Source organism: Gymnoscopelus microlampas (genome assembly GCF_963454915.1).
Source record: "Gymnoscopelus microlampas genome assembly, chromosome: 16".
Classification (NCBI taxonomy): Eukaryota; Metazoa; Chordata; class Actinopteri; order Myctophiformes; family Myctophidae; genus Gymnoscopelus; species Gymnoscopelus microlampas.
In genome coordinates, this window is record NC_139953.1 from 18,714,983 (window position 1) to 18,733,907 (window position 18,925).

The 18,925-nt window shown below is 39.8% G+C and overlaps 1 protein-coding gene across 1 annotated transcript; it reads left to right on the forward strand.

Annotated features, from left to right (window-relative positions):
* The first annotated feature begins 1,326 nt into the window (after positions 1-1,326).
* Positions 1,327-18,180, forward strand: adgrf3b (adhesion G protein-coupled receptor F3b). The gene is made up of 18 exons (XM_084082318.1): positions 1,327-1,464; positions 3,993-4,053; positions 5,008-5,020; positions 5,270-5,401; positions 6,940-7,095; positions 8,712-8,770; positions 8,924-8,982; positions 10,270-10,394; positions 11,283-11,510; positions 11,837-12,076; positions 13,608-13,748; positions 13,914-14,113; positions 14,442-14,630; positions 14,779-16,104; positions 16,186-16,227; positions 16,347-16,382; positions 17,229-17,299; positions 17,483-18,180. Exons 2-17 carry the CDS (start codon positions 4,000-4,002, stop codon positions 17,289-17,291), a joined length of 3,063 nt encoding a protein of 1,020 aa, XP_083938444.1. The 5' UTR covers positions 1,327-1,464; positions 3,993-3,999; the 3' UTR covers positions 17,292-17,299; positions 17,483-18,180.
* The last annotated feature ends 745 nt before the right edge of the window (positions 18,181-18,925 follow it).

Genomic DNA, 18,925 nt, shown 5'->3' on the forward strand with positions numbered 1-18,925 from the left:
TTTATCCAAATTCACGCAAATCGGTACACATGATCTTTATAGTCATGTGATCAAGACGGATGTGTTTGATCTTTCATATTCCATCCTGATTGGCTAAGATTGACATCTAAAGTTTGCAGTAGTGCCTTTGTTTTGAACAAAATGCCGCAAATCATGAACGCAGCTCCGATTGCGGTGAAACTTTGCTAGCACATTCACACTATGTTGAGGAGCAAATGCCACCCTTTTAACATTGGCCTGTTATAGCGCCACCAGCAGGTCTAGTTTAGAAAAATCATTTTGAAAAATGTTTGAACAAAATGCCTCAAATCATGAATGCAGTGTCCGATTGCCGTGCAAGGCCTAAGAAGAAATGGCACCCTTTTCACATTGGCCTATTTTCACATTGGAGAACTGTGCTCGGAAGAGCACTTTTTCTAGTTTTCATTATATTACTGTACTTTGATATTTGATCTTCTGTAACGTGTATTGCAATGCCTGTGACTATACAACATGAATAAACGTACTGTATGTAGAGTACTGCATGTACAAAAATGTACTGTTGTGTTATTAGTCAATTGTGACTCTCTGGGGTTAGATGTACAGTAAATACAATAATGTTATACCGTTGATGAATCAGAGGGTGAATGATTTACAGCATTGAAGTCAGCTAAAACAATGAATCCTCTAAGCAATTTTTTTTTCTCCCAGGGATCAAATATGCGTACTATTTAACCCATTTTGGGTGGGAACCCCTATTTGTAATAATACCTTTCAGGACGGGAACCCCTTTTGGGGTTCCTGTTGCTATGTACAGTATATAGCAACATACATTTGAAGTTTTTCAGAAAACTTAGGTCAGGGTTTAGAAGGCGTTTTTAGACCTCAGCCTCAGTTCTAAATGGGTTAAATGCCATTCCATCTCTTCCCTCTTAAAAATAACAATAAGAAATCTTGGTGCCCAGTTATGGTGTACTGGTTGAGGTGGGTCAAGGCCTTGTATTATATGTGTGCCTTGACAGCTGGTCTGTGAACTCCTGAAGGAGAACGACTCATTTGATAAACAAATCCTCCTTCCCGACCAGGCCAGCAAGCAGAGATGCCATCAATGCAAATTTGGCATTGAGTACAAAGTCAAAGTTTACAAAATATCCAGAAGCAAACACCACACACACACACACACACACACACACACACACACACACACACACACACACACACACACACACACACACACACACACACACACACACACACACACACACACACACACACACACACACACACACACACACACACACACACACACACACACACACACACACACACACACACACACACAGTCTCTCTCAGTGGCTCTCTACTGACAGATGTGCCCACGCACTTGCAGTCCTGACTCTACTTCTCTACTTCTGATGGTAGTTATGTAGTACTACCAAACTTTGCTTGATAATAACACGCCTGTTTGCAGCATCTACACCCACGGTAAGAGTGTTTCTTCATATAATAGCTTGACTTGGTGTTCTTTAAATGAGATTATCTGGGTAAGATACTTCCCCATAGATAGTTTTCTGAACCACGGTAGGGATGCACTTACTACATCTCAAATTTGTATCATTGTAATAGTAATCAGAACACATGCACCGAAACTAAAGTTGTGGTTTGGAAATTATATTGGAAATTATGAATTAAATGTGAATCCACTTATTGAATGTTTTGGATAGATTGTGGACAGAAAACAATTTCTCGGGGCAAGCAAGTGCACTTGTAATACTCTTTCAGCCTTCCAGAAAAACACAATAATTTCCAAATTACAAGATAAGTAGCAGATTTCAGATACAGGGTGAAGAGATTACATTTTTGAGATTTATTTGGCTTATTGAATACAAATATTTTGCAAACTCGGTCAAACCCAAAACCTAAATTAAATGGATTATTACAGTATGTGAATCAATTTGCAAAGACCTTACATAGATTTTGGTTATTAAAATGCCACAACTTGATGCCACATGCCCTTTTGCCAAGTGCTCTGTTAGTACATAGGGCCCTGCACACTGGTCAAGTGATTCCCAAACCACTGTGCTGGTTTGCTATTCTAGCCATCAAATTGGATACTACATCTGGGACAACAACTGAATGCCAGTCAGAATATAAAACTAACAGTATCTTCCATCCCAGGACAAGAGTTGATAACGACACTGTTGTTGAATGATGATTAGATCTTGTTACTAACTAAACATGGTACCACTGACCCCCCAAAAAAGTCTTGGTTTTGACAGCATTTATGCACCTTTGTAAGGCAAAACCTGTTACAAGATGGAATAGCGGCCATTTTATTATAATTTTGATGTCCATGCAGTGTTTCTAAATATGTGAATACTCTGAATTAGGAAGTCGTCAAGGTGCAGTGAATGGGCATGAGAAGGAGTAAAATTAAGTGGATATCAGTTGAAATGTTTACTTCTTTTAAATCTTATGATGCTTATAGTAAATAATTAATATGAGTGTTTGCAATTATTAACATGTTTGACTTGTGTCAAACCTGTGTGCGTGCGTGCGTGCGTGCATGCGTGTGTCATACAGTACTAATACTAATCCTGTTGTGGTACAATACTTGAGGAGACTGTATTGTGGCCTCCACCAACTCTACCCTATGTGGACATTAGCCAGCCCTATTTTATCAAGAGAATAAGGTGCAAGGTTGTAAGTGCAATATTGTGTAATAGACTCCCTTTAAATTCATACATTATGACGATGTATGCAAAGTAATGGAAACTGAAGTATGACTAGCTAAATTATTGCCCTCTCATTCCATGGGACTGTCCTCCAAGGTTTATGATTAACTATGACTTTAATGTTGCCACAATGAGCACCATTGTCAATTACTGTAGTCAAGTTAGTTACTGGAAAACTCATGGACTGTAATAATGTTCACAACTAAAGTCTATGTTTTGAAAGGGGAAGAGAGCACACAAGAGATCATATCAAAGGATGACATTGTGGTCTAATGTTGTCTGCACAGAGTTATGGGCACACAGTAGATGGTCCCATCTAAGCTCTTTTACAGTAACAGGAATAACAACAAGTTATGTTTTGGTAAAAACAAACAAAACTAAAAAGAATTTCTAGGTAAAGCTCTATATTAATTCCAAGTAATAATTGTTATAGAGTTCAATAACAGAGGTCTCCCCGTCCGAAGAAAGAAAATACATTTGCAGGTAGTAGTACATTATAGTACATTTTACTTTTACCAATTTTCAGGAGAGAGGTCATTTTTCAGCATCTATGTAGATTGTATAGATTAATGTTCCAGTTCCAATTGTGTCTGCACATTTTCTTTGGTTTCATCACTTCTAATTTCGCTTGTAAGTGCAATTGTATCCTGTATGAGTTGTATCCTGTATGAGCTGGCGAGAACAGCAGAGAGGTTTTCCTATTGGAAGTTGGCTGTGCTTTTGACTCAAGTTTAGAGGCCTTCCTTACTATACAAGTAAAATACCAACCATTAGTACAAGCCATTACACATCTAGGCTAATATGTGTCAGCTCATTGCTTTTAAATTTGGTTAGGGGCTTGAGGTTGTCCAAGTGTAAAGCAAAGCAGCTTGCAAAATACTGCTCAATCTCCTGCATTATAGGCAGTCGTTCTATTTGGAGGAGAAGATGCTTCCTGTATCCATAATTGTGTTTACATTTTGTAAACTTGTTTGAAGCCATGCACTGACGGGTGGCGTGGATGCAAAAAAGCTAGCAAAGTATTGTGCTTTCTCTGCTATAATTGGCAGCCGCCATATATGGCGGAGACGCTGCTACTTGTGCCCATAGAGTACATGCTTCTGACATGCTTATTGTATCATGACAGATTTTGTGAATTTAACCTTACTGCACCTATAATATTGGTGTCCTTGTATCATGCTCTCCTTTATTCTGGACATATATAAATTGTTAAAATGTGAGTCTATATTCCTTTCACTTCCATTGTCTAGCTATATTAATATATTGTCAATCTTCCAGGTTGACAATGTGGTTCAGAGCACTAGTGATCCTGACAGGAGTCACATTCATCTCCCATCAGGTAACAACGCATCTCAGTCCTGCATCTTTTCATTGACAGTTGTCAATGTTGTTTCCCAAGCAATGGGTCGGGACCCATTTTTGGGTCGCCGACATATTTTCATGTGTCGCGAGTAAATATCCTAAAAGAAAAATGCAGTATTTAAAAAAGATTTTAAAAAATCCATTATTTCAAAAAGATTTTCAAAAATGTACATATTTTCTAGATGAACATTTTCAAAAACTTTAGAAACATCAAAAACATTTTTCAAAAGTATTTGTACAATATGTATGTATTTTTTTAAAGGGTGAGGCACGTTGTGTGAGGCGTTGTCAGGCGCCGACCTTGTAGATCGGCTATTTTTACAATTAAATTGTGCTTAAAGTGTTTTGAGTCTCAGCTAAAAAATGTTTGGGAACCAATGGTTTAAAGTGTTTATTTTACGTTTAGAGTGTATAAATGCACATTATCCTCTATGAGACGTGATTGAAGTTTGAGATAACTGTGTGGTATCTTCTATGGATGGTATCACTACTATATATGTGTTTTCTCTAAGTGTGAAGTGCAATTGGTAGTTAATAATAATAATCCTTATGAATGAGAATGTTCTTGGTTGACAGGACGGCAGATACCCAATAACAGTTCTGAAGAGATTAGATTAGCTGGACATAATATGATTTAAGGACATAGATTATATTGCTTATTTCCATGTGTCTGTATATGAGATTTTTTTTATTTCAATAGAATTGTATTAATTTATTTACAAAATAAAAGAGTGAGTTTGCATGTGCCTATACATTTTAAGATTCTGCACAAATGAGTTGAGTGGGGTTTGAGTTTGAATCAGTAATTCAACATTTAAAAATGTAATGTACTGTAAATGTATTCCATTTAGTGGTGATACTGTATGCATTGGTCTTAAAATCGTCACCGGTAATTTAACTGGCTGATTGATTTATCTCTTTCTCAATGCAGATCTTTGCAACGGGTGAGTGAATATACAACATTAACTTCAAAATCTCTATTTTAGAAAATCTTTTCTTATCCAGAGCAAGGTCTTGTGTCACCATGACATAAATGTACTATGATGCATAATGTAAATGCATCATACTGTAACATGATGTCTTCAGTGATTTGACTGCACAGTCTCTTATAAAAGTTGATATTGTGCATTTAAATTGTGTAATAGCCAAGCACATGATTACAATGTTTGTGCTGATTCATGCTCTTGTTTTAGACACCTACATTGCTGAACTCATGATACAGAGCAATGTCACCTTGGATGAATCCACCTTGTTAACAACACTGAATGGTCCATACAATGTGAACGGGAATCAAATCAACATCATAAAGACTGAACTGGTGGCAGGTATTGTGTTGCTGTTTATATATATTGTAATTTCAAATACATTCTAATTTAATCACAGTAATAATAATGGATTTTATTTATAATGCATTTTACATTTGTGTAAATCTCAAAGTGCTACAATAAGCAATTGCATTAAAAAAAAAAAAACATCACACCACTAAAAAGATCTAAGAAACTGAAACAAAACATTTAAAACATGAGGGCATAAAGCCTAGAGGTAAAACCAATGTAGCAAAAAAATAAATGCTTTGTTAAAAAGGTCCTCTCTTAAAAGAGTCAACCGACTGTGGTGAGGCGAGCAGAAGGCCCGGTCAAAATATACAAAAAGTGAAAAGAATATACGTTTTAAAATAGAATTTAGAAAATGCGATAGGGCCTACAATGCGCTCCGCTCAACTCATGATTTTAACATTAAAATGAATGGAATTGTGCGGGGAGTCATCGTATATTGCAACATCATACCGTCCATCAATGGGTGCACAATCAAAACAAAAGGTCACATGGCAGAGGAGGAGTTTAAGTTGTAAACAGAGGTGGGCTTGTTTTACCAGAGTTTTTATGCACTCGATTGTGTCCTCTTTTTCCCCCCAACCAACTTTGGCTTCCGCCCCCATCTGGCGGAGTCAGGTTAACTTTGGCTATTTCTCATAGCTAAAATAGAATGATTTCATTTGGATAGTGCCGTCCATGGAAACGAAAGATGGACAGTGACAGTTGAAGAGAGAAATGCGAGGCAGTTTCCTGCCTCTGAAGCCCCTCTGGTCTGTGTTATCATAAAATGGTTTCTGATGACATTAAGTGAAAAATAGACCATGTAGTTGCTCAATATTGATTCATTTCAAATTTACAATGGCTACACTTAGGTGGGGTAGTCTTGGAGCTGTGGTTATGCAGAAGTTGGTTGGGAAAAATGGCCCACTTATTGCAACACACTCTGCCTTTGCCATACTTTGCCCATCATGTGACCAGGAGGGTATTGGGCAATGTGTCTTTAAATGAATGCACCCAATGCGAGTGCATGACTCTGGTGGAGACAAGTCCTTGACTTCACCTCAAATGCAAATATTTTTAAATCTTTGCGTTCCTCAAAAGATCAATTAATGCTTTGCGCAACAAGCAAGGCTGGCACATGAACATGTACGTAGGTTGATATCATTACAGTTATGTCTCAATGAAACCTTTATACATTGGATTGTCAAGCTATGTGATTAAAATGTTGCACTATAAGGCTTTAAGACAAGGCTTAAATGACCAAAGGGAACATAAAGATCATTATGACAAATTTTACTTTTAACCACTTGAGCCCCATTTAAAAGAAAATAGGGCAAATTACCCGTCTACAAGCTCACAATGTGTCTCTGTAGATCTGTTAATTTTGCTATTTTTTCATTTGTTGCCATTTTTTGTGACATTTTCTTTTAAAGTATTGTTTTTTGTTTTGTTTTTGTAGTTTTGAAAATGTCTGTCTATAACTGGGACGCTAAGTTGTAAGTGGTTAAGGCTGTTTGGTGAAGGCTGTGATGGATGTTTCTATTTAGAATGCCTACTTACTGGAAGTGAGACAGAATGCAACTGCACAGAAGGGTACAGCTGGACTAATGAGGTGTGCTACGACTACGGCTGTTGCAATGGCTCAACTTGCTATGCAAACATTTCCCACATCCCCACTTCAATCTGCATTGCCAAGGTCAAAGGTATGTAGTCTCTCAAGACAATCTTCGAATGCTACAGAGTCAATTTCCTCCCGGTCAAAGTTGAGAACAGGAAACTCATTTGCTCTTCTGAGCGAAATGATATTTGACTAATCACGACACGTTGATCACAATTCAGTTAGCTCCATATATGGGCACAAAAGGGGAATGCCCATATATGGGGATATACTGATGACATCAGGGATCACCATATATGGGCATTAAAGGGACAAGAACTGACAGATACAGAGACCTCCATATATGGGCATATCTGTCGGACTGCCGCGTAGCGGCCCAAACTCTAGTATATTTACAACACACACACAGATATACATTAGTGTCATGTACAGGTACAGTAGATCAGCTTGTATTGCATGGACCTGGTTGTCCCAGGTACGATTCCAGGCCAGCAATGTGTTGATGTGTGTCCCTGAGCAAGACTCTTAACCCCTAATTGCTCCCCGAGCACCATAGAATGGCTGCTCACTGCTCCTAGTTGTTATAGGATGGGTAAATGCAGAGGACAAATTTCACGTAGTGCATATACAGGTATATATACAGTGACAAAAAACACCCCAAGGAGTGGGGACTATTCTATGGATGAGGAAATAAGTACGGGCAGCTCTGTCATGCCTCAGAAGTGGCGTGCCATCTCCTGCCATGTGCCACTGCCGTCCGTTCTGTTCACTTGGGAGTATGTACTGTGTACAGTACAAGCAAAGTGCACAACAGAACTGGGGAGTATGGCTTCTCAAATATAGTCTTACTGGCTTCTCCAAAATGGCTGGCAGTAAAAAATGAACTAACTAACTAACTACGCCCCCTTCCATTACATGACCTATAGCCTATCACATATGATCCCTGACCAGGCCAAATAAAACATCAAGTTTCCTATACTTCATCTGCTAAAATAACTCTTGTACAAATGACCATCCTTTCCATGTTTGATTATGGGGATGTCATCTACAGATCTGCAGGCAGGGCTTGATGTCCTTTTATCGCTGGGTATAAATGTTCCTTTTATAACACACCACGGCACTCAATATATATGTAAAATAAATATGTAACGGCGTGAAGAAAAAGAAAAAAACGGCGAAAAACAGCTACATTTAGAAGCAGGCTCCGCGCAGAAGGCCCCCACCCCCCGTTGACAAAACGCTCCCGGGGGGCACCGAACCGTGGTCCGCGTTACATTAACCACTTGAACCCTAGCATCCCTTTTCTGAGGAGAACTTTAGCCAAAAAATAGCAGATCTACAAGCTCGTTGTGAGCTTGTAGATCTGCTATTTTTTGGCAAAGAGGTGTTTGGTGTAGAGGGAAAAAAGGGCAGACAAAGTAAACAAAAAAAAGTTAAATCTGAAACACAATTCTTATACAATATAGAGGGGGTCCCTGCTTCATCTCTCTCTCAGCTAGGGGGTCCTTGGCCTGAAAACGTTGAAGACCCCTGCTTTAATCCCAAGATCAGCCTTTAGGCTACTCTATTGTGGACAATGGACATCCTCTCAGAAAAATGTTGCCGTCCTTCAGACTGCTTGTTTTTATTTGTGTGTGTGTGTGTGTGTGTGTGTGTGTGTGTGTGTTTAATCATGATGAATTATTGTTTTTATCAACATAGTCCGCATCAATGGGACAGTCTCAAAATCTGAAGCGACTGAACAGACAGTAAAACAGAAGGTAAGTTCCATTCCACTCTCACTGAGATGCACTCCAATTTCAATAATTACATTTTTGATTCCCCTACTTCCTTTGTCCAACATACATGACCTCTGTATTACAGTTTATCTTGTATGTTATGTTTGTGTCCCAAACCCCTTATTTTTCTTTAAGCTTGAAGACGGCTTGAAAACACTGAATGGGTTGGAGGGTGTGAATATTACAAAATGGAGGTACTTTACTCAGTAGAGGTGTACTTTACTCATTTAAATGTTATCATTTGTTTATAGATGGTTGTTGCTAGGAGACATGATAACCTTTGTCGACATCCAGTAGGCTTACACCCAGCCATTTCAGGAAGGATATGCTCAAAAGCTGACTGAAAAGAACCTGAACTGGCATTTGGATTAAACTTTTCTGGCTTTTTTAGCAAGCTAGCCAACAGCTGCTTCTCTGATCGTTAATGTTGTTTCCCATGACAACGGCGGTTACCAACAGGATGTTCACAAAGGTTGGATTGTCACAGGCAGTGTTACTGTTTAAACCCTGAACCCATTTGTATTATGTATAGTTTATAATTTCACATATTGTCTTTTTCTGTACCACCGATGTAATTTTTTTAATGTTTTTCCACATGCCATTGACATCAACACTACAAACTGATATACATTGCCATAACATTAAAGGACCACTTCACCCATTTTCAACCCATCTTCATATATAATGATTGGTCCTCACTTATTATAATATGGTACCACTTTTGTCTACTCACTCAGTTTCTCAGTGTCTCAGAGGAGGGCTGTGGACAGTTCAGAAACCTGCGACAGTGACATCATCACTGGGGAATCCAAGCTAGTACAAACTGCAGGCTTTCTATTCCTGGAAAGTTAACATGCTATAATAGAAGCCGTTGTTCTCACATTAATAAAAAAAAGAAAAAGAAAACTTGTTTGAAATGACCAAACCTGCCTACCGATGATGATATCACTGGCGGGTTCCTGAACTGTCCACAGCCCTCCTCTGAGACACAGACCCTAGACAAAAATGGTACCATATTATAATGACCATTAGGGAGGAACAATTACATGAAGATAGGTTGAAAATGGGTGAAGTTGTCCTTTAATAATATTTAGTGACTGAATGTGGAAGCTAATGTAGAAGCTACTATAATAAAAAGTTATGCAAGCTCACTGTGAACAGTCTACTGGAGTTAACCACTTAAACCCCAGCATCCAAATTCTACGGAAACCTTTCGCAGAAAATAGCAGGTGAGCTTGTCGATCTACTATTTTCAGAAAGATATTTAGTGTTGAGTGAACACAATAAAGTCACCAGTATAGAGCCCTGAGGGACTCCACAAATGGGGTTTAAGTGATTAAATGGACCAATGACAAATATAAATACATTTCCCCTGCTGTGAAACCAACTGCAATTACAAATCACACATTTTAAAATGTACATTTACGTTTCTCTGGAACTGTATAACTTATGGCCTCTGTCCTCTACCCTGTGCTTATAAGCTCGGACCCCAGCATTGCTGACTTTGAGGCCGAATTCAGTGTCTTTTTTGAGACTTTGAGACTTCAGACGGCAGTGACTGAGCTGGAAACCAGTCTGGCTGCCATTATTCTTGTTGACACTTTAGGTATGTAAATAAATTGTTACATTTTTTTGCTTGGATCTGAATCGAAATAACCTACCTCTAACAAGTGATAGACTGCACGCTAGGACATACAGTATGGCATTATTAACATAGATACAGTATGGCACAGTTTCGTTTTACGAAACTTTTCTTGGCAAGTTGGCGTCATTTTCCCCCCCTACAACTGACACAGGCCAGGTTCACTTCAGCATAGAGCAAGGAACACAGGGGCTTTGGTTATGCTGTATCCTGCACAACCAAAGCCCACAATCACTATTTCAAGAAACAAATTGAGCTTTTACAGTGTCAAAATACAAACAATCTTCATTTTTTTAATTTAAAATCTAATTTCAGTTCTGAGCCTAACAACAAGCATATATTTTTTGATTAAAGAATCTAGTTCATGATGACAACTCACATGAAACTCTTCTCCCTGCAACACATCCCTCTGTGATAAGGAAGTCTATTTAGCCACTTTCAACCTGGTGAATACATTTACATACTGTATATATCATATTTACATTTTATATATTCACACACAAAAAAAGGATTAAAAAATGGCAGATGTTCAAGCTCACAACGCGTTGCATCGTGGCTTTTTCAAAAAAATAGGACTCAAGTGGTTAAGCTGTGAAATGCTCTTGCTCAGTCTCAAGCTTCTCTCAACCATTCCTACCACAATTCCTGCATTCCTCTCATTTGCTAGGCTTAGTTTAAGGTGTATGCAGGGAGTGACAAATAGATGCCAAAATGCCAAAATGTATACTCTCATTCATTCTCAGTAAATCATGTGAGTTGTCTGACTGAAGTACTTTTACAATTACAGTTACAGATTAAACCTAACAAGAACAAATGACACACGTTTATACTAACACCCATCCCCCAAAACAGGAATGGTCTGTATTGACTACCCAATTGACACAGTGTTGTATGAAGAAGACGCTACGTTGAATTGTTCTTTTGGAGAGGCAACAGACAGCTCTGGCTGGAACCTGGCCCGGATGGACAGTCGGTTTGAACTCAACCTAGGCAGCGTTGTTGAGAGCATGGATGACTGCTCTACAAAGACTCAGTCTTGTGTTGAGCTCACACTCAAAAGAGTGACAGGGACCTGGGCAGGCAAGTATCTGGGAGAGCCAGGCATAATGCCTACCTCGAGTGAAAATAGTCAAGATTGTGACGGTCCTGGGGAACAACAAAGATGACATATGTATCCTCCTATATTAAAATTGGCGGGCGGGCTCCTTCTAAAGGGCGCAGCTTAGCGGCCCCAACCTCTAGTACTGTATAATCCCAAAGATTTTATTGGTTGCCTTGTTTTTTTACACATTGGGAACCTACAGTATATGTTGTCACGGTGCCAAGAATTACAAGTTGCTCTGCTGTCTACATTAGCTGGGTCTCATCTGTTCTTAACTGGTGTAAAACTAAAATGTTCTCCACAGGTACATACGAGTGTGGCTTCACCAGTGGCTCAGTCAGACATACAGCCAAGGCAAAGCTGATGGTGGCACTCCTGCCTGACACCATCACCATGACCACTGACCCTCTGACAGTGGACTGTAAAGAGGGTAGGAAAGTTAAAGTTACTGCTGCCATCCAGAACATCCAGAACATCACAGAAGAACTGGTGACCACATGGTCCTACAGAGAGGAGGAAAAAGGCCCTATAAAGCCAACTAGAAGTAAGTTGAGCAAGCCCTATGCTCTAGGTTTATGTTGGGACATATATTCGCTGTCGTGTGGAACTGTATTGTACTGTATGTCCCAAATCGTTACTTTTCAGTAAATGGAAAAAAGACCCTGGGCCCTATTTTCCACCCTGCGCTATCCCTTGGCACTAACCGCTACCCGTTAATTACGCACAAGGCGCTGTCCCCAAACGGTATATTACGGCCACGCTACCTGCTATACATTATGCCGACTCCAATATTTGCGCCTGGAGGTGTGGCCATGGGCGTGTTGTTGCGCTATCCCTAAAATTGCTATCTTGCCCACACACGTATGGGAAAGTGCATAGCGGATTCTAAAACCACCCGCTATGCCAAATCTGATTTGTAGAGCCGCCGTTGGGAGTCGGGCCGGGCGCACAACATTCTCCCTCTCTCCTAATTCTCAACGAATCTCTGTGATTCTAATTATCAGCAGAAGTGAGAGTGTGAATTCATTGTGTCAATTGTGTTTATACAAGATGATAGTCTATTCAAACACAATGATTTGTGCTGCGCGGTGCTGTTCGCTCCAAAATACACACTTCAGTTATATTAATCCATTGCGCAGGAAATAAAGAACGGATTACAATAATATAACATTCTCTATAATCAGTAACATGTGGGTGATAATTATGTCTATCAAATATGGTTTTATTTAAAGGCAATCAAAGGCTAGAGCGTATGATGCAAACGTTGGGTATAGTGTCCAAGCGCCTCAGTTTTCAGGGCAACACTTGTGATTGTCATTACAATTTTACTGTAATCCACAAAAGTGTGACCGTTAATTCCTTGGGTTAATAAATTGTGTTATCAGCAATTACCAGTTACGTTTATAAAGGCAAATAAAATGTTGTTTGATCTGCGTTTGCTATAACCACACAGACCATTCAGTTAAATTAATCCAGAACACAAGCAATTGCTGTGATTTAAAGTTCTCAATAACCAGCAATGTGTGAGTGATAATCCGATGTATCAAATATAAATGTATTCCAAGGCAAGGTCGGACTGCCTCTTCCATGGGCAGAGAGGGAGAGAGAGTGTAAGATTGCACTGGGGATAACGGCTTGCGCAGCCTGGTCATAGAGGCAATGGCATCTGGCACACTGATTGGTTTTATTAATGTAACGCCCAAACCACACCTACGCATAATGTAACAGGTAGCGCAGGTGTTTTAGGGATAAGGCTGACGTCGGAAGACACTGTCATACGACAAAGTATAAAATAGGGCATTCATTATTGAGCCGATCTACAAGCGAGCTTGACGATCTGCTATCTTTGGTGGATGTGTTGCACTTTCCTCTTTCCACAACCAAATTCCCCCAGATTCACATTCTGGGACAGCAATCCTAGAATCTCCTGAAAATGCTTCTCAGACGATGTCTCCCTCTCAGCTTTCCTATTAAACTGACAGCCCCTATACAAACATTATGTAGGGACTGGACTTTGCACTTAGAAATTAAAGATGTATTGAAAGATATTTCAGTCAATGTAACTTCATGTTAAGGTGACGGGAACATCAGCTACTACGATGTCGAGCAAGAGATTGACTGCAAGGAAAGAGAAACAGCGCAAACTTTCAGTATCTTTTTTAAGAACCTGCAGAACCAAGTCAAGAATGGAACTGTGGATATTCCAGTGATTTACGGTAGATCTGAATGTCATTACACCTTTGATAATGTAGTGCAGAAGAATTATTCATTATACTATATTAGATTGAAAAAATAGCCAGTCACAATTAACGATTAAAAAATGCTTTTTCGGGCCATCTTCTCAATGCATAATGTGACTTTTGATTGATTTAATCATGTAGCGGGTAGTAAATTTTGTAAGGAAATCGAGGAGGAGAATATAGCTTGGCCAAAAGCCCCAGATGGAAGCACTGTCATCAATCGAACATGCCCTCAGGGCAGAGTTGGCTACAGGGAGCGGACATGTGAAGGTGGTCAATGGAAGGCGGTTTACTCCAACTGTGTCAATGAAGAGCTGAACAAAGCAAAGATAGCAGCTGAGGTAAGTATGGCATCACAATATGTGCATTACTTTTACCCATTTTACCCATTAACCATTTGGATGGCGTCGTTTTCTGGGATAAAAGAAACAATTGTTTAAAATTGTAAAAGGGTCTCCAAAAGTGCTTGTAGGTCTAGCGTGAAAAACACTGTTAATTTCATACAAATTATTTAGAGAGTTTATTAGTCTGATAGCAAAAATACTTAATTTTTCACAGTACACTCATCAGTAGAACCCATTACCAATAAGCTTAACAATCATATTGTGATTATGGTAGACACTATTTTCAAAGGCTATCATTAACGTATCTTTTGTTGTATATTTCTAGAACTTTCTGAAGGGACTTGGGGCTACAAATGAGGTAGCTCTGGTTATCTTCTCTGGTCTGTTGAACAGCACCAAGTCTGAAGCCAGTACACCCACTGACACCATGGCTGACCTGGGTGCATCCATCACTATTCTCGATTCCATAGCCATTGCATCGGAAAACATCATTTTGGACGAAAGTCTCTTTGATGTGAGGCTGCCGTTACATTTGATTACAATTATTAATTCCACATGGCCTCCACATACTGTAAATTGTGTACATTAGGCCAATTGATAGGCATTTATAGAATGAATGTATTGTAACAGTAATGTAGAATTAATTTTGCTCTTTGTTTTAGGGCTTTCTCGGTGCAGCAAGCAATATGCTTAACCAGTCATGGGACAAGGTTAACAAGTCCATTGAACACGGAATGTCAACAAAGTACCTTACGTCTGTGGAAGATCTAGTTAAAAATATCAAGGTCAACAACAGTGAGGGTCACAACACAGAAAATGTAGAGCTCAAAATCTGCCGGGCAAACAGTAGCTCAGACTGCAACCGCACAGTGTTTGGCGTTGGCGTCAACCTGGACAAGAGTTCTGGAATCATCAAAACCATGGCGATGAAAAACCTTGTCCCAAAACTCCCCGACAGAAACTCTGAACATATCCGTGCCTCGGAAATGTCCAGCCTTTTGGTATCAGCTACGGTGGCGAACAGCACAGGCTCATCCATAAACATTACACTGGCCTTCCCCGCGGAGCTGACTACCGATACCGAAGCTAAAGCTCACTGTGTGTTCTGGAACACCACCACCGAAGAATGGTCAGGCGAAGGTTGCAGCTTGAAAACAGGCATGGACAACTTCACGCTCTGCCAGTGCAACCACCTTACCTCATTTTCTTTTCTCATGTCCAAGAACCCTGTCGTGCTCCCGTTCGAGAAGGAGATCACTTTCATAGGCCTGGGTGTGTCCATCTGCTCCCTGCTAGTCTTCCTCATCATTGAGGCGTTGGTGTGGTCGGCCGTGGTCAAGTCCAACCTTTCGCTTTTCCGCCACACGGCCATGGTCAACATCTCCATCTGCCTGTTCTTGGCCCTCTGCAGCTTTCTGGCTTCCATTGACCCCGGTAGCCTCGGTGACACCGTGTGCCTGGTCCTGGCGGTGTGCAAACACTTCTTCTTCCTGGCCATGTTCTGCTGGACGCTGTGCCTGAGCACCATGCTCGTCCACCAGCTCATCTTCGTCTTCAGTCCACTCAGGAAGAGGGTGTTCATGTTCTTATCCAGCATTGTGGGCTACGTCTGTCCCGCCGTCATCGTGGGTGTCACCTACGTGTATTACAGGTACACCAAGAAGCCCTACCATAAAGGCTGCTGGCTCACCTACGACACGCTCTTAAAAGGCTCCTTGCATGCTTTTATCCTCCCTATGGGAATCGTTGTTATGACCAACATGTTCTGCATGGGCGTGGTCATCCTAACGCTGACGAAGAACACCGTTTCTGACGGCAGTGACAAGGACAAGGACACGGCAAAGGGTATCCTGAAGGTGGTGGTCATCCTAACCCCCCTCTTTGGGGTGACATGGTTCCTGGGCTTCTTAATGCTTATATTTGACATCCCAACCTATCCCTGGGCAGTCTTTCTTAATTACGGTTTCACCATCCTCAACAGTTTTCAGGTATTTTCCAACAATTTACAATTTTCAAGCAGGAATATGGAATTATTTGTCTGTTGTTAATGTCTATATGTTTCTATCCAGGGCTTCTTCATTTTGATAACAGGGTGTTTTGCGGAGCAAAGGGTAAGTCAATTTGCAATATTCATTAGTCTGTTTTTATCACTCCTTAATCCATATATTTAAATATGTACCCGTCAATCCCCTTTGATAACAATAAGCATTCCATTTGTGTTACTGATCAGGTCCGGGAAGAACTTTTCAAGCTCATAATGTCTAAGGTAAGCCATGGATCAGTATTCTAGTATTGCATGACAATATTGAGTTATTAGACAATATGTAGTTATTGAGACACCCCGAATCGAAACAGGATTCAAGAACAATATTTCAAATGCCAACCCTAGGCAGAACTCACACAAAAGGGGAGAAAATGATTTGGTGAGAGGATTCATTAGTCCCTGTATTTAACAAATCTGGGTATTTTACAAACTTGGACCTGGTTCCTTCCTAAACTGAGTGTTTAGGAACTTGTGTTAATGAAGCTACGGTACAAAATACTAATACATTTGACAGGCTTTACAGAACAAAAGTCTGGGTTAAATAAATAGCCTAATAAATAAGCAATATAAATGCAAGATTAGGTAGACGTAAATAAATGATTAAGATAAACAATAGATTACAAAAAGGAAAGGGAAATGGAAGGGAGCTGCCCACTCTTTTTTTAAAACAACATGAAGGTCTTTACACACCAGGTGCGCTTTTTCTTTTGTGATAATTCAAACGAAAATATATTTTTTTGAACAGTTATTTGTGTCAAGAGTACACTTTTCACAGTGAATAAAGGCGTCAAACTGTATGAATGAGGCATCAACTATATTAATATTCACAGATGGATTTTAGTATTGTTTATTTGTCACGCCCCCAAGGTGTAAGACCTTATAGGGAACCCCTGGGTTAATCACTTGAACCCCAAACTCGCCCCTATTCTTGGGGGGAACATTCACCAAAAAGAGATTTGGTGTAGAAAGAAACGACAGCAAGACCAAGTACAGTTGTACAGTAACTCAGGTCCGTTTCATTAAGAATAGAGGGTTTAAGTGGTTCATTTGATTCATGTCATTTTTCAGGCACCATTAAAAGGAAAAAGTGACAGCATGAAACAGTTGACCACCACTACAAAAGGGAGATGAAAACTGAGGTCAGTACTGTATTTACTTTCATTATTGGCTGTTTTGCAAGTGTCCATAAAAGAATGATTTAAAAGGGATGCTATCATAATTTTCATAATATATCAGTGTGTGTGCGCGTATGTGCGTGCGTGTATTTGAAAACCCTGCCGATTTAAAATCTAAATAGCCTCTTGGTTATTTCTGTATTTCAGTGTCAGTTCTGTCCACTCCAAATAAGGAGCTCTGAGACTCACATACAGTATGCAACTCTACAACCAGAAGAACTGATCTGTGGATTTGTCTATTATTGGACTGATCCAATGATGGTTGCTATGGCCAACGTGTAGATGACTGGTGTAAAGATAGGTTTATGTTCAACTGAAATGATGTTACTATAGGATGTCAGTTTTAAGAATGAGTTAAGTGGTCATGATGATCTCAATCTGAAATTGATTTCACAGAGATTGCTCGTCCACACAGTGGAATTAAAATCGACATTTTACACTCTTAGAGTCGAATTAACCTTCAGGATTTTGCAGTGTAACATAATTAGTTTGGCTACTACGGTAATTCATTTGTTAGTCAGGTTTGTTATGTGAAAATTGAGGCTGCGGAAACCATTCTAAATGGCTGCAAGTCAAGATGAAACATGTAATAAAATGCTGTTGTTCTAAACACAACTGAGAATGTTCAAGAATATTGAACAGCTAATGTCCATTTCAGCTACAATAATATTGTAAACAGTAATGGCATATACACCTGTATGTGGACAGAGAAAAGTGTATCATCTTAATTGTCCCTAATGCTCCCCAGTGTAAAGTAGCAGGGCATTGGTTAAACAGAGTGATGTGACTGGGAACTGATATGAAAGCCTCACAATGTAACCGTTTTTGCTGCTCTCAAGATGGACTCTCCCTCAATAGTCGTGTAGAATGTAAATACAATAAAGCTGAGTTTCTTGCACAACTAGTGGACTTTTTTGCTTAGACCAGTGGTTCTCAACCTGTGGGCTGGGGCCCACCGGTGGGCCGTGAGGATATTGCAAGTGGGCCCCCAAATAATTGGCAAAACACAAACAGTTTAATGATAATAGAACATGAATTAATTCACAATCGATTGACTGGTCATACATATAAACATGCTCTGAAAATGCACGCGGCCCACCCATCTGACCACTTAAGACCACTATCGAGATTTTTAAGTGGGCCTTGATCCAGAAAAGGTTGAGAACCACTGGCTAAGACCTATAATACTGCTGTAATACTGCTGTGATGCTGCTAGAACACGACAGCCACCAGAGTCAGATTTTTGAAAGCTTTGGGCCCATGATGGACACTCACTGATTCATGTTTTCATTGTTTAGCTTTTTGTTCAACAAGTTTAAGCGTTTAATCTTGGACTAGCTGCTAAACAAATGATGTAACAGAGAGAAGAAAAGCAAAATATGTGGCTCTTTGATGATGGATAAGGAGTACAGCATAATAAAATATGGCCCACCCCACAAATGTACCCACAATGCTTTGCATAGTGACATAACATAAAATATTACCCATTTAGTCATGTTGCATGAATGTAATCACCATAATGTTGAGAAAACAATGCAACAACATGCATACAAAAGGCAATATGAAAAAGACCAGCAAGGTATACATATA